The sequence below is a fragment of the Acanthaster planci genome, linkage group LG07 (assembly GCF_054643075.1).
Source record: "Acanthaster planci isolate LZ-2023a linkage group LG07, COTS_SCS, whole genome shotgun sequence".
NCBI lineage: Eukaryota > Metazoa > Echinodermata > Asteroidea > Valvatida > Acanthasteridae > Acanthaster > Acanthaster planci.
In genome coordinates, this window is record NC_141783.1 from 4,724,025 (window position 1) to 4,749,361 (window position 25,337).

The 25,337-nt window shown below is 42.2% G+C and overlaps 1 protein-coding gene across 1 annotated transcript in view; it reads right to left on the minus strand.

Annotated features, from left to right (window-relative positions):
* Positions 1–25,337, minus strand: part of LOC110989478 (integrator complex subunit 1-like) — a 70,723-nt gene that overhangs the window by 15,373 nt on the left and 30,013 nt on the right. Inside the window, exons 20-30 of the mRNA XM_022253874.2 lie at positions 16,787–16,916; positions 16,118–16,279; positions 15,658–15,807; positions 11,490–11,672; positions 7,148–7,243; positions 6,700–6,861; positions 6,325–6,436; positions 5,700–5,858; positions 4,011–4,083; positions 1,784–1,968; positions 145–257 (exon numbers count right to left, since the gene is read on the minus strand). Coding sequence (XP_022109566.2) covers positions 145–257; positions 1,784–1,968; positions 4,011–4,083; positions 5,700–5,858; positions 6,325–6,436; positions 6,700–6,861; positions 7,148–7,243; positions 11,490–11,672; positions 15,658–15,807; positions 16,118–16,279; positions 16,787–16,916 — 1,525 coding nt within the window. The remainder of the gene's footprint in view (positions 1–144; positions 258–1,783; positions 1,969–4,010; positions 4,084–5,699; positions 5,859–6,324; positions 6,437–6,699; positions 6,862–7,147; positions 7,244–11,489; positions 11,673–15,657; positions 15,808–16,117; positions 16,280–16,786; positions 16,917–25,337) is intronic.

Consider the following 25,337-nt stretch of genomic DNA (forward strand, 5'->3'; position numbering starts at 1 on the left):
AAACAGCAGGTGTTTTCAATAGGAACAGGCCATGCTCTCTTTGGACCATTCTATGGCTTTCAAATCTTTGAGACACTCTCTTGACATTCTCTCCCCTAAGAATCAGTACACTACATAGACTCCACATCTTGCAAGCCATCCTACCTTGTTGAGCATCTTGCACCATTCTTCCTGGTTCTCCTCATCAGGTAGTCTCACCACCTGCTCAGAAGTGTCCATCTTTTCCACAGGTTCCTCCTTCTTACTTTCAACCTTGTCTGGAGTACCACAGAACATGTAGACGTAAAATTTCATGATGCTTATAAGTAGTTAAACTAAATACTACTATTTTGAAAATTTTTCTTGCGTGTTGAAAAAAAGTTTGAGTGTGATAACTGGACAGCCTGTTTTTTAGATGTTTCAGGGTTCTCCCCAAGTAACAAGTTGTGTAACAGCCCAATATGCACAATTTTTTCCAAATCTTTGCCAATACGAAGAAAAAATGCCAGATACCCATTTTTTGGCCCACCGACATGCATGTTATTGGGCCTACCCTTGTACAGCCAATAGTAGAAATTGAAATGTGCTGTTGTGCACATGTAGTGCTCATGGATTGTTTTGTGTACAAAATGTGGCTCATTTACTCCCTAATGAAACAAAGTGCCGAAAGTTCGGTAAAACACATGAAGATTTCTGGGGGTTTCATCTGTTCAAAGTGGCATTTTGAAGGTTTTCTGTTACATTTACTAGAAACTAGGTTTCATTTTTAAAGCAACTGGATCAGGAGCACCTTAGAAAGAGTGAGATTTAGATTGTGAGTGTGGGTACATTTGCCCGCAAAGCCTAGCGATGAAGTGCACCGTGATTTTCCGAATGGTCATCACCGGGCCTCGCATTTGCAGCGGTGGGTCAACACAGCAATCTGTGTGTGGTAGTTTAGCATGTGCTGTGGGCTGTACATGGGCAGGTACTGACTGCCTTTAGTGATTTTCTCCATGGTTTTCATGTGTTCATGGTTAGCACTAAGCATTTTTTTCCCCAAGAAATAACATGTACACGTATATTTGTCGAGAATCTTTGTAACATATTTCCTTACAATTACAATTTTAAAAGGTAAACCTACATTCAAACACATACAAGTATGTGGTTTGAGAGATTATTTGGCAGTTATGCAACTACTTACGGTACATTTGTGAACTTGTGTGCCCTGCATGTAAGCCTGACATGCCTGATCTTCATACTTGTTTTTTCTTATATTTAAAAAATTGAGAACTTATGGAAATTGTATTCTTTAAGCTTAGGCACAATTTAAATTGACTGGCCAGTAGAACATGATACAGCAGCATGAACTAATTACAGTAACTTTCCTCATGCTCAAAATTTTTTAATTTTTCTCACCGTTTGTTCATAATTGAGACAGGGGCATTAGTTAATTTAAAATGAGTTTCTCCAACACTACACACTCTTCACTAAAAACATGATTATTTTGTTAAATTCACATGCATAATGAAATAAAACACTCCATGCACATGAATCAGCCATACCATTACAATGCATAATATGCACTGATGAGGCATATGAAACTTGCTGAATATTCTTGCTGTCATATCAATTCACTCTGTGACCATTGATAAGGTTATTTATGTTGAGAGCCCGTGGCAAAGATGGTTTTTTACAAAAATCCTGTGGGACTCTTTCCTTTAAACGGGTTCTACTGGTTTTGTGGGACACTTAAAAAGTTTCTAGAGAAGTACTATGGCAAAGGTGAGGTGGGCTAAAAGGGGCTGAATATCTTTATTCTGACCTTTGTCTTTGTCAGAGGATTCTTCCACCCCCTTGGTTAGCAGCTTGTGGAACTCCACCCCTCCTGATGCCCCTCTCATCTGCTGGACTTCAACCAGTTGAGCCATGTAGGCTTTGTCTACTACAGCATGCTCCAAGGCTTGTGGTTCCTGCTTGACAGCTGAGTCTAGGTGAGCTAAAAGCTGACTGAGAAGCAGACAGACAGACAGACAGACATCAGAACAATCAAGCAAATCTTGGTTTACTGCATGCCATGCAAGCTCGATAAGGCAGGGGTAAGGGGAGAATTCATTTTTTAACCGGTGGTAACTCGGGGTTGAACCTCGGGGTAACTCAGGGTTTGACACCATGCATAAATAAAATACACTTATGAACATTCGGGTCAACTTCAGCTTAGACTTCCCAAGGTTGTTTGCAACAAAAGGGGGAAAGCATCTCGAACAAAAGGCTACTTTTGCAGTATAATCCAAGGATTAAAGGATTAGTGGTATCTCGTCAGTGTTGATAAACACTACCTTTGGGGACTCAGTCGTGTAGGTTTTGAAATTTTTGTGATACCTGTGGATATTTTTATTACATTGGATATCTCCTGCTTTTGCTGATTCATTTCATTTTTTTGAAATCGGTAAAAGAACAGCTGAGATCGACTTTTTTGGTGGAGAGTTTCAGACCAAGTGGCCTACAGTACACGTATTGTGTGCTACCCTGGTCTGACGCGCGCAAACAAAAGGTGTGATGCACTGAGGCAGGGCACAGCAGGGCATGTAGATTTCATTCTTCAAATGTTGCCATATGAGCCAACCAGAGAATGCGCGGCAAGGACGTCTTTTAGCGTGAAAATCAATATATAAGTTGCGGCTTATATTCCAAAAATTATGGTACTCATTGGCTTTGCATGCTTGGGTCTCTGGACCAAGTCGATCTGCATTCATTGTACCAAACGGCAAGTACATACAGGCCTGCACGCAGTTATAACAATTCATGTGCATGGGCAAGGTTACAGGGGAAGTCATAGTTAGTATAAAAAGTCTCTCGATAATTATCAATTATTCAAAAGCAGTATATACATTAACTATCCCCGGTCATACAGGTTACACTGTGGACATGTACGTATTTTGAGTGTTCCTCCCCAAAAAGTTCTTTTCAAGTGGCCTTTGAAGTCCCTGTGGACACTGTGGATTAACAGGAGATTAGGGCGCAAGCAAGCATTTTTACTGAAAGTGTTTGTAGCCAGATGAGGCGTCCAGGTTGTGACAACCATTGAGTTTGGTGTGCATTGACCCAAAGAAAACCGTGAGGTATCCCGAGGTCAACCTCGAGTTACCATTGGTTAAAAAATAAATTCTCCCGTAAGATACGATGATATTGAAACATCCATAAAATAATCATCAGACGTTTTAAGGGCCCCAAAGTTGGACAGGATCTATGTTACATATTTGTGTTTGCCTGAGAACACCCCTTAAATACCCATTCCTTGTGTTCTGTATGAACTTTTATATGTAAAAACACCTTCATTGTAAAAATGGGGTTTTCCAGATTTCAAAAGAGACTGTTTGAAAAATTCTGAAATTGGGAAAATTCTGATACAAAAATACTAAAAGAAGGAATAAATCCTAACAAATCTCACCCCTGATAAAGATGAGCACAATTTGGACATTGCACAAATGAGATCATAACATATGTACATAATGGTGTGCCTTTTAATATTTTTATTAGTTGTGAATTTATTTTAGCTAAGAACAGTACAAGGTAACTCACAACTCCCTAAGCATTTCTTCGAGGGGCATTTTTTGAACAATAAATTCACTAGAATCCCACAGGAAAAACATCTCATATTCTTTGCACTTTCATTTAAAAGTAGCTAGGCTGTGCCTCCCTCAATCATGCAAATATTTTCCCAACCTCACTGAATTGTGGGGAAAAAGAAGCAAAGGAACCGAATTTTTAATTTTAATAAATATTCACTTTCTACCATAAAAAAGGACAACAGATTGTATATAAAGTGACAAAAACAAGCAAATTAAGTTATTTAATTGTTACTTCAAAGTTTTTTGGACTATCCACGAATACAAAAATCAAAATAACAAGGAAAAAATTATTTCAATTGAATCATTGATCTATATCTTTGATATTTCACAGAGATGTCAAATTTTTTGATGTGTTAATTTCGTTATTGATACGTTATTGATAAATGAAAAAGCGCTATTTGTTGTTTCTAACAAGGTTACCTCATGCTGGCTGTTGGAATGCCAAAAGACTGGATGAAGAGAACGAGCTGTGCTGGTTCCAGATCCTGCAATGCTGGAAAACAAGAACCAATCTATCAATGAAAGGGACTCTGGGTAAAACTACAGGGTAAATAGCTAAAATCATCATCATCATCCATTGTGTCACCCTGAAGTCAACTTCTGGTCACACACACCCCAGATAAATTGCCATTGCTGCTGATCTGGCATTTCAAAATGGTTTGTAAGAATGAAACTTTTGTGTTTTTTGCTTTGTTAGACCAAAGTCAATGTTATATTATATGGGGAGTCAGGTTGGCGAGGTACTTCTTTCCTCGCCTTCCACCTCTGTGATCCCAGGTTCAATTTCAGCCCGGTCCACATTGCGATTGGGTTTTCAGTCCCTACCTGACTCCGTGGGTTTTACCCAGAATATTCCTCTGGGGTTTTCCTCCGGCCTCTAAAACTGTAATTGCTTCTTACTGTCTCCTTTTACTGATGTGGGTGAATCAGATGTAGCAGTGGGTACCGCGAACAACTATTTCAAAGATAGATTTGTGCCGGGGAGATGGAATTAATTCTGGATTTTTGCCCTGCCCAATGTGTATATTTTAACACTGTATACTCAGTGCATGCCCCCGGAGGCTTGTGAAAAAAAAACCAAAAGCGTACTCGGGTGGGACTTGTGGTTAGAGGCAAGTGGCTTGCCCCAGGGACACAACATATGGCCAGCTGCTGAATTTGAATCCCCTTACCCTCTAATCATGACTCCAAACCTTGAAGGGGATGGGCTTTAAAATAGTTGTTCACGGTTCCCGCTCTTACATTTGACTTGAACCAGCCAGCCGACACTGGCAAGCTCGGTGGTCAAGTGGTTAAGCCGTCTGCACTAGTAAGCTGGAGTTCGAGGGTTCGAGTCCCACCCAAGTACACTTGTGGGTTTTCTCACAAGTCTTCAATGCCAAACACCGAGTATACAGTGTTGTAATACATGTTGGACAGGGAAACATCCAAAATTAATAAGTGTTTTGTTGTTGATCCTCCGGGTCGCCACCATGCCCATGGTCAACAGCCTCGAGTTGCAAAATCTCTTCTCTGAGTGTATTCTGGTTCGAACTGATACATGTGATAAGGCAATATTTCTTGTGTCTCATCAACTCTTTCAATGTCGCTTTCTTCGTCTAATGAATAAGACGAACATGACAACTGATTGCTGTCATGATCGGAAAAAGCATCAACACTGGAATTATTGTCGCTTGAGTCTGACATGATGGCACACACTGACGCTACTGCATTACATATATGTCAACGCATCGTTGCATAACTGTAAACAGTCGCCAGATAAAGGACTCCGTCCTATGATGTCACGTTTCTTGGGAATTTCTTAAGAAAACTTTTGGTACCAAACTGCTGTTGTTTAGCTTTTGCTCTCAGAAGGGAGTGAAATCGGGTCGTGAAAACTATAATTTTTGACAGATTTCCATGCATTTTGAAATTATGCAGATGTGTTTTCTTGTTACATGCATGCTTATTTTACATGTTTGTTGATGCATTTTACAAGAAATCTTCCAAGCACGGCTCATCCCTTTAAGCACTTGCCCACATTCCATTACGCATATGGTGCTAACAAAGTGCTCCAATTAACATCCATTTGAAATTTCTTAATGATTAACAGTCAACAAGCTCACCAACCTGCTAGGACAAGTTCTGGCACGCTGGATCGGATCATCCTGAGCTTAAGCCAATCAGGGAGGAGCAAAGCATCCTCTGAGGTGTCTACCAGGTACGCCTGGGGAGGGGAACTATTCTCAGGGAACCAGGAATGAAGTAGAAGCTGGAAATCACTCTCAACTGTAACAAGAAAAGTATGGAAGAACTTAATTATATCACAGAAGCAAACTACCAGCATACGGTTACTGGCACTTCTGCTTTCTAGAAAACCATTCCTAAATTCTTGGATATTAAGGAGATAACTTGGTTTGAATTTTTGTAATGGATATTCACTGAAAACCAGGTAAAAAGACTCAAAGTTAAGGGCTGTATGATTCAATATCTAGAAAGAAAAAACTCATCTGCAAATGCCCATATCTGTAGTGCTTTTGAATGGACATAAAGTGGCATCAGTACAATTGAAGTATTGGTTGACCTGTCAACAAGTGTGCAATTCATTAGCAAACTTGAACCACCATACACGTTGATGCCATTGAAGCATCTTGACATTGAGCTTGAAAATGACAAGGTAATTTACTACTGGCAAGACAAGCACACAAAAAAAGGTAAAGATACAATATGATTTCATCCAGTAAAAAAGTTGTACCTTTGGGTTGTCCATAAGTTAGAAGAATGACCATGGCATGAACAATCAAGATATGCATTGTAGCTGATTCTCCAGTTTGCCAGTACAGGAAAACTTGATCCTGGGTGTCAGACTGTATGAATAAAAAGAAACAGTTGATAACTAACTGAGAGAACGTCAGACTAATACTCCTGGATGGTTTTGGGTAAGGTCAAGAATGACCACTATGATGAAACTTAGAAGAGTGTCTGAATAATTAACTGTTAACAACAAGGTCTTTTGGAAATTCTGGAAAAGTTGATCAGAAAAGTTTTGAATGATCAGATTTCATTTAATTTCAAAGAGAAGGAGACAACACAAGCACTCATACTGATCAAGGAATGTTGCGTGGCTTACCCAGCTATATCCTTCTTCATTAGGCTTGGTAGCTTTGATCAGATAGCGGCTGAATATCTTGATCATGGCTGCTAGGGTAACATCTGCTACTTCATAATATTTTTCATGAGGTAGGATGCAGGACACAATGGTCGGTCTCTCCACAATCAGCTGGGCAAGATCCTATTGTTATGTGTAAAATTTAGTGAACAAAATCTTCATGGTTTTTGCTTAGCTTTTCAGATATGCTAATGCACAATTACATACATAAGCAGGATGGGTGCTCACTTGCAGATCGCTGTCAGTAGTAAGTCAACTTGACATTTGAAAAGTGGCCTCCTTGGGGATGAATTGTAATGTTAATCCTGTCTATCATGTATGCCCTTCATGCGTTTGCAAGTTTATCCCAAACCATCGTCAGAATGAATAAATTGAATGTGATTAATGAAACAAGTTCATTCCGACTCACCACTGCCAGGTCATTGAGATCACTGACTGGAGCAAACTGGGACAGAAAGACCACATAGGCACTAAGAGCCAAAGGATCTGTCTCTATCTGGCATGCCTGCAGGTAACACATGATAAGTGGGAGAAATGCTGGTCATTGAGTACTGATAAAGCTATATATTATACAGTCATTAGCTATGATCAATCCACTGTTTTCCCTTCATGCTGCTGGATATTGCTGAGATTTTATGTGAAAAGTCATGTTAAGTAATTTTCTTATTGTTTCAAATACAATGTGTGCAGTTCTCATCATTTTTGTACTTACCTTCAAATAGTTTTTATAAAGGTTCACTCATTTTTGGCTTTTTCGCAACTTGCAAATAAGGCATTGTTTTTGGTTTGGGGGGGGGCTTTTTCGCAATTTTGTAAAAAAAGGCATTACTTCTGTTCTGTTTGTTTTTCTTCGTCTTCTGCACAAAACCCATTCACTTTGTGCACGTGGATTCAATCGGGAGGATATTTTTAGGGTCCAACCAACTCGACCGTTTGCCAACTCGACTTTGGACAACTCAACCGTCGTATCGTTGAGACAACTCAACCGTCCATGCAGGGAGAGATAAGTCGACCGTTGAGACAAGTCGTCTGTTGGGACATATCCCATGTGTTTTCTTGGGACCTTATAGGACTTCCCAGACACCAATTGAGTTCTTAATGGACTTTGCTTGATCAGAGAACAGGATTCTCAGGTAATCCCATAAAAGTTCATAGTCACAAACTCGGGAGAAATATCAGAGCCCTTCTCACACGCCCGGGACAAAAATTTGGTGAGGAGAACGGACAGCATGCAGCGGATACCCGAGCAAGCAGCATGGTCAATATCTTTTAAAGCTGTCTCCATCCACTGAAGATTCCTTTCTTGGAATACGTTGGAAGACTTGCCCCTGTTCAGAAAAATCTTATCTCTGGCCGCATCTGGAAACTCTGGCACTGAGAAATAGTGATCATAATCAACCAATGGGAACTTGAAAAAACGTGGACGGTAGCCTGAACTCCACCACTTGGTCTTAGCCAGTTTATCCATTGCATCTATGCATCTATGCAAGAGCAGTCAAGCGGAAACTCCGGGAAGAGAGGAGAAGATGATGACTGTCCCGGCAAACGATGCTTGAATGAAGGGCGCCCCCCGTCGTCAGTAGGTGATGGGGTAGGCAGCCCCAGAACATGTATCATTTTTCACTGTAAAAGACGTAAGCGAGACTCGGAGGGCAAAAGATCATTCACCGAAAGCAGCTCATCTTTATCTGGAGTTCGGCCACAAGCCAAAAATATACGATGAAAGATCAGGGCCAGAAGCGAAGCCCAACGTACGACCATCATCTACCGTGGGCTGAGCCAGCCACGTATGGTGAATGACACCCGGAGACTCAGCCGGAAAATCGCCCGAACTGGCTGGGGGCGGAGAATAAGGATCCGGATGTGTAGTAGCCGGAGCAGGAGGCAGATATTGCCAGACAAGTTCCGAAATGGACTCAGAAAGGGCCCGTAGCATATCCTTGGTCAAGGGGGAGCGAGAGCCTCTCGAAGCATGGTGTTTCTTCTTTAGGTGTTTAGAAGAATGTTGTGAAGAAGACGAAGCCATTTCTTCCCCGAGGAATTCCCTGACTCAGACAGCCAGAAAGAAGGTTGGCCAGAAGGAGGCTCGGGCTGCGTGTCTACAAGAAGCGGGTCAGAAAACCCCAACAGCGAAGCAAGCCTAAAGGTTCAGGGGGAGACAGCCCAGCGGGAGAAGGAGCAGGCGAGGCTATCAAAGGATCCTACCCAGGTACCGAAACAGAAGCAAACCATGCTAAGGGGCCGGAAAGTTCGCGAACTGCACGTCCGCATGCACTTGAGCATGCAACGAGTTAATGAGCTGGCCCGCCCAACCGGCCACCATTGTTGGAGACACGGAGACATTTACATACTGCATTCTTTCTGCAGACTGGATGATGTTGGAAAACACGATCGACTCGGAGATAAATTTACCTATCACGTTCTTTCCGCAGACCAGGTGATGTTGGAACAAAATGATTAACTCGGGGAAACATTCTTTCCTCGGATTTTATTACAAAATTAGCCATAACAAAATTCAGGTAACAAACACAAGTCGGTGGTCCCGGCGAAAATGTGCATGTTTCTTTGGGGGGAAATCTGTTACAGTGAAATTGCATTGTTCGAAATTCCTGTTACAATGAATAGTTTTTGTGAGGCCGTTGCCTTAAAAACCATTGTTGGCGACCCATTTGTAACGAGCGTTTACAAATTGAGGTGGAGAAAACACATGTGCAGTGCATCACACTGGTTCCCGACAGGCCGAACCGTTGCCAAAGAAGGCGTGAGGGAAATGCGGCAACCAGCCAATGTACAATTCCTGCCTAAAAGGGTCGCAAACGTTCCATTACATGAACTTTGTATACGAATGCAGCTCTACAGCCATGAGTTGAAAAAACACTGCCGTCATGAATTTTTCTGCAGGTTCATTCACAAAAATTGATCTCATGTCTATATTTTTGCTTTCTGTATGTATGTAATTTGAAGATGTATTGCTCACACCAGAAACGGGCGGTTTCCACAAAATTTCCAGCCCAGCATGCACGAGGCTAACCGCCCGCCTCTCCAGATGCGTCACAAATGTAAGGCACGAATCAAAAATCAGTGATTTTTCACATTGATTACAAAAATGTCAAAACAAAAATTCCCTCCCCAATTTTGCTAAAAATACGCCCAAATATGTTCACTTGACTACTCCCGCATCTCAAGAGCCCAACTAATCGCTGAACACTGAATTATTCATATTGCTTCGAAAAGACCTAGCGTATCCGCCAATGAGATTGTGCATTTTCATGACGTACATTTTGCAAGACATAGCTATCCAATCGCAATATTCCTTCATTATGTCATGCTTCTTCAGCGACTATCTCGCCCACGGGCGAGTGAACTCGGACTATCGATGCCATGCAGCTTGTGTCGAAAATCATAAGACAGACAGAAAATTAAATATGAATGTCTCTCTGTGACACAATTTGTGTTGAAAAGACTAGTTACATGGATGGGGAGGCTCCAGTTGATAAGTCTTCACATACTTGCATGTACACACAGGCCTACATGTGCATGCTGTTTAGCTTCATTGTCATCCATGGCGATCGAAAGCCTTTTCAAAAATCCCTGGATCCATGCTTTTACATGTACATGTATTTGCTTTTTTTAATCTCACATGCACATTAACCATGTTTTCATATGACAGTGAATTTTATAATTGTAAACATATCACAGTATATTTGATGAACTATAACCGAGAGATCTTTTTTGATATTACATCAACGATGCGGTCACATGTATGCACATACACCTGTACATGTACATGCATAAACGTGCATAGGTACAACAATGCACCGAAGCCATGCACTGTGTTCCACCTATAACGCATTTCAGATAGAATGAACGTTGTTGCACAGATTCCGTAACAATGAGAGTCAACTGTACATGTATGTTGACATGCAGTTTTGCCTTCAGGAAACATTGTTAGCTGCGAATTTTGTGAGGCGGGTGTTCAGTTTAGAAAATTTGCAGAGCAAATTCGGCACCAACTTACGTAAAACAAAATTACATTCACCTTCGCGCTAATTATTAGAGAGTTGGCAAATGCTGACCATAATCTGTGAACCTGCATTAAAGGAACCTGTATTACGGTCCATTATTCGACCTTTACATCTTGAATTTTGAGTTGTATTTCACAAGAATGAGATGTGAAGAAAATAATGTCACATATACAAAACTTTCGGGGCAAAATTGTACCCGTATTGTATATTGTGCTCGTGAGCAAATCACCTGAATGCTAACAATTGACAAACATGCATGATGCACCAAGGGTTTCCCTAATTGTGAAATTTGAGCTAAAAATATTTCTCTGTTAAGACACCAAAAGCGAAATATGAAAGTGTACCACATCAGCCCTAATCCCCTAGGCTCCTGCACTAGAAAGCATACTGAACTTCACAAAATCCAACAGATACATGTACTTGTCTATGTACTTGTACATGCAGGTCACTGTACCAAACCTGATAAATTCCAACAGAAATCAAGCACAGTCCAACAATTGGTATAGCAAGCCAGACACTGCACACAATGAACCCTGCATGTCCCAACTCACACAGAATCCAACCCCATCTCCCTGGGCCTTTCATCCCAACCAAGAAGTTCATCAGGTATGGTACCAAACCTGCGAAAACCTCACAAAACCTGCTGTTGGAATATGGCAGATTTGGGGTAGTTAGGGTTAGGGTACATCAACAATAGGGTCTATTGTTGAAAATAATGAGTCTCACCCGCCGGAGTGCAGTGGTAGCAGAAGTTCTAGCAGAGTCAAAGTGAGGGAGGGATGGCATATTTTTCAACAGCCATTCATGTGATGCCATGAGTGTAAAACAAGCCCAGGGAGGATCTTCCATTTCCATGTCTTCCTCCTTTGTGTCTTGATCTTCAGGCATGGACAAGACCATCATCAGTCCCTTTTAGATATGAAAAAAATGCAAACTGAATATAATCATGTACTATATAGATTTCAGTACAGATACAGCCCAAACCATTGGGCTGAGACTAACAGATTTACTGAAATATAAATCAGGCTAAATGAGTAATCTGGGAGTTTGGATATTGGGCTTGAATCTGAATATCAAGTGAGAAATTTGGGGGGCTCAACTCCAGTTTGAATGAGCTATAAATAACTTAAACATTAAACATGAATCTGATTTTAACATGGCATGTCAATGCTGCTTGAGTGTGCCATATAGACCCTTTTCACGAACATGACTGGATTTCACTAAATGGAAACAATACCTCCATGTGTGGACTGCCATGGCCACAGTGATCGTATATGTTCCTACAGGCAGCTTAACTACTTCGTGCAAGGCCCATTTATCCATGTTGATTCTGCTGTAATCTGTAATTTTTCATTTTTTCCATTTTTCAAAATTCTTTAAAAATTCATAACTTCATTTACTGGACGTTTACACCTACACGAATGACTGTCTGGCTGCTACTCTAATCTGGTAGACACCTATTGATGCCAGAGCATTTCAGCCAGGCCTGCTGCCTTGTAAAAAATAATTTTCTTCTGTTCCCGGCACAGTGCACTGCTGTCTTTTCCAAATGGGCCAGATTAGCATGCAGTGGTTTTGTAATCGCTCATCACTGGAGTGATGGAGCGCTTTTGTCTCCAGTGGTAATCCACTCACACTGAATGCCACTGCCACAAACAGTGGTGTAATCTTTCAAAACAATGACGGATTTCCTCCGCTACTGACAACTGAAAAAATGTTGGAAATTCCCAGCAGCTTGATCTTTTGTTGCGAGTACGGTCTATTGTTACGAGGCCCAGCTATTTTGTCCAATTTCGGGTACCCCCGCAATGCGTATAAAGCCAACGTCTCCGAAACCAGGCTCCCCGGCAGCAAGTGGTTAAACCACGTACAAGCGCACGTGAGAATGCTACATGCTTGACTAGTTTATCTTGAATAAATAGGTTATCATCACTATCCACTCATTACCATTACAACACATCGCAGTCCGGCACAATTGTGACATCACAGGAAAACCATCTACAAAACTGATATTTAAAGTCCCTTCATTATTACACATCAAGTACATAGTTGAAAAAGTCTCAACTCAAATATTAAACAGAAATGGCAAAGAGTAAATAAAAGATTGGACACTTCAGTTTTTCAATAAGAAGTTGCCAATATGCAATATTATACTCACTCAATTTTCATGTAAACTTTACAAAAAACGATGATCTAAGAAGAATAAAGTAAAGTGCGGCATGTTTTGTTTTCTTCAGTGACATAAGTGAGCTCTGGTACTTTTGCCTGGCATTTCAGGTGGACAGGAAATGTTTATACACACATATGATGTAAATATGGTACATAAATTTCGCATGAAATACAGTTGAATCAGCTACATTGACCTTAGGCATGGAATCAAAAATACATTGACCGTTTGCATGCGTCGCATGCATGCGAATGCCAGGAATGCATTTTTTTGTTCAAGCCATCTCCACTTAACACGCGTGAGAACGGCCCTCCCGTTCCCTCACGTTCCTCTACAACAAAAGACCCGTCACGGTCTGTGCACACAGCAAGATGTTGTGGTCCCCATGGTGGCACAAAACCTTTGCGAAGAAAATTTTGCAGTCCCCGAAAAATTATTCCCACCTTTACAATTTCAGAAACAATCCAACAATTCCCATGCTTCACATATTTTAAAGGTCGAAATTTACGTTTAATTTGCTATTAACGTTTGGCAACAACATTTCAATTTGCCGTTTAACGGTTTAAACATTTGGCCAACACAAACAATAAAAGCCGCCGCATGTCAGCTCTGTTTCCGCCTAACAAGTGAATTTTTAATGCCTGTATTTAGCTCAACAACAATGCATTTGTGGTTGTCCGAGTGTATGCCGATGTGCTATTATTGTCAATCACTCTTCATAAGATATTCCTGTAGAGCTGGGGTGGCTTTATTCTAGAATTTTTTTATCATTGGGATTTGCTTAGCAACTTCAAAATAAGCATTTATTCCCAAGGTAGTTTTTGGTGTATTGGCGTCTAAGTCAGTTAAAATCATGACATTAAGTATTAAAAGAGCTGAATATTTTGTTCAATTCTTGGGAAGGGTAATTAAGGGTTTAGACTAGACTGGCCAGCTTTAAGACTGAGTTATCAAGAGATCCTATTAGTGTTTCGACTTTTGCAGCATCTTTTGAAATTAGAACTTAACCCAAATTGCATCAACTGAACTTTGTGAAACCTTCAACGGTTAGTTTCGTTTAAATGTCTAGGAAAATCTCTAAATGGATTTAATTTTTCCGTTGAAACGATTAAACGTTTAAACACCCGACCCTTACTGTCATGGAAAACTTTTCATCCAGAAATGTCCCAAGCAGCTAGCAGTTTGGTGTGGTAATTTGGATGACGAATGCAAGCGGTCGGTTGTCTGCCTAATGTCAGTTCCTGCGCACCTCGTATTGATGGGGAAAATTCTGGAATGCAATGGTCGGCGATGGTTCTTTAGTACAATACAATGGTAAAGTACTTTGAGGAAAAAGTAAATTTTAAAAAGTATTTATGTAAGACCCGTTTTTATGAGAATAATTAATTTCCCATTCATTATTGTTGACACCATGACAAAAATAAACGTAGCAAGGGAATAAAGTCGGGAGAGTATTCCAAATAAGGTCTCAGAGGAGCTTTCATCCAAGCAAAGATTGACAGCTGACCGACGTCATGTATTAAAATTGTTCCAGCAGACTTGGTTGTGTCTTCTGATTGACAGCCTGCCTCGGCATTTCTTTAAAAAATCAAATCTGTGGACCACGTGTGACTTTTTTTTCCTGGTGAAAACTATTAATTCTTCCCTCCTTGGATTTTTTTTAGCCAAACCTAGACCATGTGTGATTTTTAATTTTTCCTGGCACCGTGGCATTTTTTTATTCAGAGCATCCAACCCACAAAAATACACGTGCATTAATAATTTCCTCCACAGCATTTTTTTCCTAGCACCCAACCTACCAAATATATTAATACTGTCCTCCTTGGTATTTTCTATCCTAACCTAGACCACCTTTTTTTGTTGTTTTTTCACTCACACAACTGCCCAATTTTCTTATTCGGAGCACCCAACCCACCAAAATATCAATTCTTCCCTCCTCAGCATTTCTCTATCCAAACCTGGACCATGAGGTTTTTTCTGCACCACAGCTCATTTTTTAATCAGAGGACAGAACATGCCAAAAATATATCAATTCTCTCCCCTCCCCTCGGCATTTATTTTCTATCCAAACCTTGACCACTTGTGGTTTTTATTTCTCCTGGCACCACTGCTTTTTTTTTCCTGAGCATCCATCCCAAGCCATCAAAATATATTCATTCTTTCCTATTTGGCATTTATGTTGTCTAAACCAAGACCATGCTTTTATTTTTTTCCTGTACCAGTGCACATATTTTCTCCTTATGCCGAGCACCCCATCCCTCAAAATATGTTGATTCTTTCCTCCTCGGCATTTTTCTATCCAAACCTGGACCATGAGGGTTTTCATTTTTTTTTGGCGAGACTGCACATTTTTTATTCCCAACCCCCCCCCCATATTAATCTTTCCCTCCTCAGCGGTTCTCAAACCTGGACATTTTAAGCAATAATGTATAAAATGTAAGAAGTCGGTACATCAAAGGGTCAGCATGAATGGTTGTAAGAGGGAGGAATAAAATCTTACCAGACCAAACACTCAATAATCAATTTTTATTTAGCCAATAGACTCAGGAACAGCTTGTGTGCATGTTCTTTGCATCTTTGCATCCTTTAGAGGGACAGACTTACAGGGATGCATGTTGTGCTAAAAACAGACTTTACATCCCTGTTTGTCTTAAAAATAGTTTATTAGCTGGCAGAGAATAATCCATTAAATAAAATGCTTATACTGACTTCAAACACTGTCTTTACCTTTGCAGCCAATGAGCGACTGGCTTGATGCTGTGAGCTAAGTCGTCTCAGGAAGTAGTCCATGACTTCACAGCATGTAGTAGCCTGGGAGTCTGGCCCACGCACCAGACTCTGAAGTCGAGATAGCAGCTGCTCTTGCTTGTCAATGCGCTGTAAAATACAACCATATACTATCATCCTGCTCAAACGCCTCAAACTCTACTTCCTGAACTAGTACATCCTACATTATACCAGCAGTTTCTTATAAAGTAAAATTCCAACTCCTTGGTTGAAGATGTGTCTGAAAACTGTAATTTACAAAAAAGTCACGACTGTTATGTTTATCAAACAATACATGACGTGACTGACATTTTCACCCCAACTTCCTGCATGCAGTCCAAGGTAAATGACCACCATGATTTCCTCCTGTTACATTTGAAACCCTAACTAACTGCAGTTCCAGTAGCTTCTTCCAGCCTACCTGTTTCCTCTTGGCCTCTCCCTTCTTGGTTTCATCCCCTGGATCACTGTCTTGGTTATCATTCAACAGGAACTCACACAGACATTGCACTGGCAAGACATCCAGAGAACCTTCAGCAGAATTCACCAGTTCTGCCAGCCATGGCATGGACTGGGATGTGCCCTGTGCAAGTCCAACAAAGAAATTATCAGAATTTTGATGTATCTGACCATGGTATTTGATGTGAACTGAGACTGTAATTAGATAGGAAAGTTCAGTTTTTAGTTACTGTAACAATCCATAAGTCTTCTTTGAGTATATGTCAGATGTTTCCTCTGAGCTCTTGAATGTAACATTTCTCTATCATGTCAGAACAACTTCTGAGGTATGCTCAGTTTTAAGAAAATGAAACAACGTCATCCCCAAGTACCGTAAACCAGGTTTGCAGCCAATAGTAAATATTTCTGGCATTTTGAAATGAAGTGCAAAAGTTACATAGCACAGGTTTCATGGATTCTGACTAGTATTTTGACAATCAAGTCAACTGAATGATAGCTCAATGGGTAGAGTACCACAATGATATCCCCAAGGCTGCAGGTTCAGGAAACTGTCTCTGTTAAACTAAATATTGCTTAGTGAGCTTTGTCAGTTTTCAATTAAATGGCCCAAAAAATAGCTGGTATTCTTTACCTGTCTCTGTATGATATCCAGTAGGAAGTCAGGGGACCTGCTCCGGCATAGCATGTGACCAAGATTCAGGACCTTGTTGTAATGTTGGAGTTGCTCTAGTACATGTGCAGGTGGACGCCTGGCTATGCCACTGTGGATATGTTAGTAAAATACCACAATCACTTCATAGTCAATGACTAAATGCATTGCCAATTTGAGATGTTAACAGCAGATAAATGCATAGCTAAAGTTGGCAATGGTAATCAAATTATTGCAATTTGCAATTTTTCAAGAAATCAACTGATGATGGAAATACAATTCCCCCTAAAACCTCCAGGTAGATTTTGAAGGATCTGAGATGGTTCGGGGTATGCTAAACAAGAACAAGAAAACATTTGTCCTCATTTGGAAACAAAATTCAACAAAGGACAGACTAAGGAACGATGTCAAAAAGAATTTAATCGGCACGCCCCAAAGTGCCGAGGGCTGGCGCACCCCAGCTGGCTGACCCTCGGCACCACCGACCTGCTTAGTGTTCCTGCATAACAAAGGGTACAGAATATCCAAAAACGTATCTCCGTCCTCAGAATGTTTCTTCCTGCCTCATGATATTTTTCCCTGCATCAGAACTTATGTTTTGTCGGACTATCAATATTCTCCACAAGACTCAAAGTTTTCACTGGACTCAGAATACTTTCTCAAGAACATTTTATCCCAGAACTCAAGAATATTTTACAAAGCTCAGTACTTGTACATGTATATTTTCTCCTCCCCTTTAGTTGTTTCCCCGGCCACAGACACTTTTCCTGGACTTTAAAAAATGTTTGACCAGACTATGAATATTTTCTTAAGAGTGACTCGGAATACATGCACCTGTACTTTGCCTGGAATATTTTTTTCCCAGATTTGATAATATTTAACTGGACTCAATAAGTATTCCCGGCTTCAGAATCATAATTTTCCCGCCTCCCATTTATCCACGTTTTCAAATTATTTTCCCAGACTCAAGAAAAGTTTCACCAAACTCAGCATTTTCCCAGATCTTCCTTAAAACTTAATACGTTATATCCCAGCCTGCAGAATGTTTTGCAGGACTTAGATAATTTCTATCTGGCTCCGGTATATAATTTCTCACCCCATAATTCCTTTCCAGGCTTAATCATTTTCCTGGACTAAAAACCTTCACCAAGCAAACTTGTGATCTATTCCAAACACTGGAAATCCCATTTCCACCGCAAAGCTTTAAATACATTTCTTTTTTTCAAGTCTTAAGAGAGACATACATGAATCATGAATATAAAGCATAGTTCGCTTTCCTCTTGCACACAGTGATACATTTAAAGGATATACAGTCCAATACAGATAAAGACGATAATAATACAAGGTCATATTTATAGTAAGGAAAATTATCGGTCCCAAGTCTGTTTTGTTTTCCATTACTGATAATACAAGGTAGCTTTTATAACAAAGAAACTTATGAAGTCCCAGGAACTTTGTTATAACAGTGTATTTGTATTTGTATCTGTATTTGTTCCACGCAAAATCCTACATCGACTTAGTTTCCTTAGTTTGCATAAATCTTTTCGGCAGTTCTGTCTTTCTAAACGTACTTCGCATTAAATATCTCCCTGCAATCAAACAGAAAACTGGTTGAGAAGCATGTAAGTTTGACATGACGGATTGTTTCTTAGCTTTTTCATGAAAATGTGTGATGTTTATAAGTATACAAGGTACAACTTCATACAATGAAACTTATTATGCATAATGGGATTTGGATTGTCATTTTTTCTACACAAATGAAAATAACACTCCTGGATTAAATGGCAGAAAAACACACAAGTAACTTCCAACTTTAAAAATGTCATCGACTTACTAGAAGCAAATGTTAGTGCCTTCAAAACATCACAAGTTCTACATTTTACAGGACGTGTTCAAGATGACTCCTCTGTTACTTCTTTCTGTGATCATCCTTGTCAGTCTTTCTTGTGAAAACATACTTACATCCAGCCTCACATCTACTTAGATTCTTGTCCTTGAACATGGGCATGTGCTCACATGGCAAGTCTCTAGTGAGGCATAAAGCCTCCATGAACGTGACAAAATGGCCAAGATTGAGATAAAGATTGATGAATCCAGATAGAGTGCCACATTTCAACGAGAGCTGTTACTCAGAAGACATCACTTGCACTAGCTGATCTGCGGATCATTATCATGCGTATCGAATGGTTAATATTGAAATGGTCGGGGATGCAGGAAAATGTGTTGTGCAGTCATGTCAAGACTACAAAGGTCCTCTAGGTGTTGGCATGCAAGTGAAGGTTGCCTGCAAGTCCGGCTTGTACCCAGCAAATACAGTCGACCTCAACACGAGTAAGTACATGTTGGTCTAGCTTTTAAATTCTTATGAATTTGACGGTTCAATTTGACCACTGTGGTTCTCAAAAATGATATAAATAATAATTTCAAGTGAGTTCACCTACTGTCACACTGTGTTTTCCGCAGAAAGATTTCTTTGCAACTGGCCTACATGTAGTTTTCATTCTTCGTCATTCTTTGATGTCTGAAGCTAAGCTAACTTTATACAAGTAACTGAAAAACATATTTAGCAACAAATAAAAGTTTACGTCTTAGTACAATCTTTGGATAAATACATGTACATACACATCTATCATGGATTATGGGCCAACTATGTTGATTCTGCCAGTATTGTTTGAGCGTTTTCAGAAGTAAAAATATCTCAGGGATCCTTGAGCTTCGATTGCATTGTATTCAATTCTTCTAATTATTTTCAGGTCCTAAGAGATCTTTGGAGCATGGCGATGAAAGTGACAACGACATGCCTCTCACACTTCTCAAGAAGCATCTTAGTTTTGATCTGCCAGCACCGCCAGCCAGGCCTCCATCACCCCCGCCAGCAAGGCCTGCATAACATCTGCCAGCCAGGCCGCCATCACCCCACCAGCACTGCCAGTGAGGCCTCCATCACCCCCAACAGCAAGGCCTGCATAACATCTGCCAGCCAGGCCGCCATCACCCCACCAGCACTGCCAGCCAGGCCTCCATCACCCCCGCCAGCAAGGCCTGCATAACATCTGCCAGCCAGGCCGCCATCACCCCACCAGCACTGCCAGTGAGGCCTGCATCAGCACCGCTAGCAAGGCCTCCATCACCCCACCAGCACTGCCAGCCAGGCCTCCATCACCCCCGCCAGCAAGGCCTGCATAACATCTGCCACCCAGGCCTCCATCCCCCGCCAGCCAGGCCTCCATCACCCCACCAGCACTGCCAGTGAGGCCTCCATCAGCACCGCTAGCAAGGCCTCCATCACCCCACCAGCACTGCCAGCCAGGCCTCCATCACCCCCAACAGCAAGGCCTGCATAACATCTGCCAGCCAGGCCTCCATCACCCCCGCCAGCAAGGCCTGCATAACATCTGCCACCCAGGCCTCCATCCCCCGCCAGCCAGGCCTCCATCACCCCACCAGCACTGCCAGTGAGGCCTCCATCAGCACCGCTAGCAAGGCCTCCATCACCCCACCAGCACTGCCAGCCAGGCCTCCATCACCCCCAACAGCAAGGCCTGCATAACATCTGCCAGCCAGGCCTCCATCACCCCCGCCAGCAAGGCCTGCATAACATCTGCCACCCAGGCCTCCATCCCCCGCCAGCCAGGCCTCCATCACCCCACCAGCACTGCCAGTGAGGCCTGCATCAGCACCGCTAGCCAAGCCTGTATCACTTCTGCTGGAACTGGCAGATCAGGATCTGGGCCTCTTCTCAGATTCTCAGTTTCTCAGTGCAATGAACTTCAGTGATTTGTCGCAGATGGATGAGCCCCAACAAAGTTTCTCCAAGTGTAAGTTGGGATTTGACAATCTTAGTTCCCGAGAACTTCTAATTGCAATAATTGAAAAACTGGACAAGCAGCAAAAGGACATAGACTTCATCAAAGAACACATCGGTGCTCAGAGAGAGGAGAAGTCCAAAGCCACGTTTGTTGAGTTGGACGATGAAACAGTTTTGATAGGAAATGTTGGTTTCACGCATACCCTTCCGAAGATTGATTATTTAGATGACTTCGACAAGTCATCAAGTGCGAGGGAGCTTGTGTTCAAATTACTTTCTAAGGTAATAAGCTAAGAAGAGCTCACCACACATGATTACCACGGGGGGAGACTTCTCTGTAAGGGTGGAAAAGTTGTATCCAAGAAAGCAATGAAGCATGATCCAATATTTCGAGAAACTATGCTGCAGGCCAGCACAGAGTTTCAGATGTCAACCAACTCTGACACATTCCTAAAGTCCATGAAGGATGCAGTTTATGGCAAATGGCTGTAAAACTTGGGTTTTAATGATAATTAGGCCTATAATACTCTGCATCAAAGACAATCTGCAGCTGCACGTAAAGTTGTACTGAAGCATGCACACATTTTATAATAACGAATGTTCATTGCTTTAAACTTTACCTTCATATACATGTATTTTGGATTTTTAAATATGTAAATTACTTGGCAATGATCAAAATGTCATAACTTTTCTGCCATTGTAATAAAAGTCAACATGAAATGTACATCATGTCTGCCCTATTTCTTGTGGCTTCTTCCATTCCGAATATACATAAAACCTCTCTGAATAATGTTTAATGCAGTGGAACAGGAACAAATTCAAACCGCACGTGATCCAGGTTTGAATAAAGAAATGTTGAGATGGGCAGGGGCGGAATAAAAATAACGAGTACACGGTGGGGCGGGGAAGACATTAAAATCAGGCATGATCCAGGTTGGGATAAAGAAATGCTGAGATGGGGAGGATGATTTTTTTTGGTGGATTGACTGCGCAGAATAAAATAAGAATGCCGTGGGCAGGGAAAAAAATTAAACCACTGTGGTTTTATACATAAATGCTGTTTAAGGAAGTGATATTTTGGATGGTATCATTACGCGGTGTCGCGGGGAAAATAAAAACCACACGTGGTCTAGGTTTATAAATAAAATGAAATGTTGAGACAGGCATTGTCAATCAAGAGCCGTATCCCCTAAAAAGGCAGCTGGCCCCATTACTTCCTAGGAATATACATTTTATAAGGTCAGACAGAGAATTTATTTGAAATAGTGTTGTCGTTAATGTCGTCAAACCTCTGTCCAAATTAAAAATTTACATTTTGGAAATACAATTGTTGTACATCTATCTCCTGCTCACAGGGCACTGACCACATTTCATTGGAATTGGAGGTCTATTTGAGCTGAAGGCTGAATCATTTTCAGATCTGGAGATAGGAAAACGACTTAACTCAGACCGTGAAATTAAATCCCACACTTCCACAGGACTCACTCTGTGGCCGAAATTCACAATGGACATCAGCGCGCTGCGGTGCACCAAACATAACAATAGCAAATGCACAATAGGGATATTTAATGAGCTGGAGACTGGTTTAGGTGCCGCGCTGCACTGCATGTAGAAGGTGGACAGGTGACTTAGAAAAATGTGCTATGGGACGCCACGGCAGCTCGCGGCGCACCAAAAAAAAATCTTTTTTGCCATCATGCCTAACATTATTAACCACTTCGTGCCGGGGGCTCCGGTAACGGAGCCATAGGCCTTATATTTGGGGCCAGGGACTCCGAGATCGGAACTTTACTATAAAAAAAAAAAAGTTGCTGGGCGTTTCTTAAAAAAGTTTCGGGCTGTCAGTTAAAAAGTTTAGGCCATCATCGGCCGGTGAATTGTGACTTTTTTATAGCCGGGGTGACCGAACTTCTTTTATAGCCGGGGTGACCGAACTTATTTTATAGCCGGGGTGACCGAACTTATCAAAGCCTTGAATAAAAGTACGAGCTCCTGAGAGCTGCTGGGCCCTGCCAATCAATCCCTGTATTCTTTCAGCGCAGAGCGCTGCAATTAGCGAAGGTAATCCGTGTATTGTTTAGCACAGCGCATTTGTTCGCGCGGCCGGGCGCTCGCAGGGGATTATCGCTGCACTGCACCAAAGACAAAGCGCGGGTTGTGCGGGCTCATTATGCACCTGCGCCCCATGAATGACCCGGCCCGGGCGCTGCTGGCCCTCGCCACGTTGACTGACAGGGCACGGCCCTCGCTGCTTGAGAATAAAAACGCCTTACAGTGTTCGCGTGTGTTCATATTGGGTATCGTGTTATTTAGAGTACAGACAACATGGCTGAAGTTATATCCGGAGAGTCCAGTTCTTCCAGCGAAAGCGAGTTTTATCTGAGTTCAGACGAAGTTTCTTTGTCTTTTTCATCACCGCCGTCACCTGCTCAAGTACAGTCAAGTACAGAAATTGACAGTGATGTACCCTTGGCGGTATATGCCAAGCGCAAGAAACAGTCCCGTACACAGACCGCTGCGTCGACCAGCAGCAGTGCCGCACCGTTCCAGTGGATAGATGAAGACAGTACACCGCTGAAGTACGGCTTCACCGGTAATGGTGGTGCCGTCGACCCCCGCCTGCATCGCAGCTCGACCTGCAGTGAAGCCTTTGAACTGTTTTTGACGACGTTCTCTACAACAAGATAGTGCAAGAGAGCAACCGGTATGCCGTGCAGAGGCCCGCTACGACATCGGCGCACATGCGATCATGGACTGATCTGAACATTAGAGAACTGAAGGCCTTTCTGGGCCTTTGCGTAATGACGGGCATTGCGAAGCACCCCACCCTTCATAGCTTCTGGTCCACCGACCCACTACTGAAGATGAGCCTATTCCCGTCCGTCATGCCCCGAGATCGCTTCCTTGCCATCCTGCAGTCCCTGCACTTCAACGATAACACCGCCATGCCAGATGACTGCACCGACCGCCTCTTCAAAGTGCGCCCAGTCGTCGACCATCTTGCTCAGAAGTTTGCCACCGTCTACGTTCCTCAACGGGACATTTCCGTCGACGACTCCCTGCTGAAGTTTTACGGGCGTCTCCGCTTCGCTACCTACAACCCCAGAAAGAGGGCCCGCTTCGGCATCAAGATGTACAAGTTGTGCCAGAGCACCGGGAGTGCCGCCGGGTACTGCTACAACTTCAAAATCTACACCGGCCAAAGTAAAGGAGACCTCCCAGCAACTACACAAGTGGTGATGGACCTGGTGAACAACCTAAGTGGTAAGGGCTACAACCTTGCCCTCGACCGGGCCTTCAGCAGTCCCGATTTGTTTCGACGACTTCACAACCAGAAGTTCAACGTCGTCAGCACCGTCATGGGGAACAGAAAAGGGATGCCGAAAGACCTGCAGTTCGTCAAGCTGAAGCGGGGCGAAACAGCGTCCCGGTCGGCCGACCTGGGTGTCAGCAGTTCTCTCCTGGCCATGGTGTGGCGAGACAAGCGCAACATCCGTATACTCTCCACCATGCATACGGCAGACATCCGTGGCACCAGCAAGCAAGACAGGACAGGGCAGGAAAAGCAGAAACCGACCTGTGTCATCGAGTACAAAGCCCTGATGGGGGGCGTTGACAAGAGCGACCAACTAGCGGCAAATCATCGAGCAACTTGTAAGTCCCTCAAGTGGTACAAGAAGCTCTTCTTCTACCCGCTCGACTTGACGCTGGTGAACACCTACGCCGTGTACCTGGCCGTTGGTCACCGCCTCTCCTTCCTCGACTACCGCTTGGGTCTTGTCCGTGAGCTGCTGTTCGACGAGCCCTTGCCCGAGTACCGCCCTCAGCACGATACTCCACCAGTCAGCAACTCCCGCTTTGTTGGCCAACACTTCCCCGTGGACTTTGAGAGGACCAGCTATGGCGACTTCCGCTACTGGCGGTGTGTCCTCTGCGCTTCCCATGGTCTGCGAAAGAAGACGCACTTCGAGTGCGACACGTGCCACCAGCCCCTCTGCGTCGCCCCCTGCTTCAAGGAGTACCACACTGTCCACTAATTGACACTTTGGACATTTATTTTCATGGACATTTTCATTGACATTATATTTTGCGTTTTTCATGTGTGTTTTGACTTGATGCCCCACTTATCTAGTGTAAAACAATATGTCATTTCTGGTGGTTTTACTAGGTGGTCATAGTTTCAACCTTTGAAAAAAATGACAAAGACAAAGTTTCTGGAACGTACTGCTTTGAGGATGTAGTATTTTCATCTCTTGAAAAAGTGGCACATTTCCTTGTAATGGTTTTACTAGGTGGTCATAGTTTCAACCTTTGAAAAAAATGACAAAAAAGACAAAGTTTCTGGAACGTACTGCTTTGAGGATGTAGTATTTTCATCTCTTGAAAAAGTGGCACATTTCCTTGTAATGGTTTTACTAGGTGGTCATGTTTTCAGCCTGTGAAAAAAATGACAAAAAAGACAAAGTTTCTGGAACGTACTGCTTTGAGGATGTAGTATTTTCATCTCTTGAAAAAGTGGCACATTTCCTTGTAATGGTTTTACTAGGTGGTCATAGTTTCAACCTTTGAAAAAAATGACGAAAAAGACAAAGTTTCTGGAACGTACTGCTTTGAGGATGTAGTATTTTCATCTCTTGAAAAAGTGGCACATTTCCTTGTAATGGTTTTACTAGGTGGTCATAGTTTCAACCTTTGAAAAAAATGACAAAAAAGACAAAGTTTCTG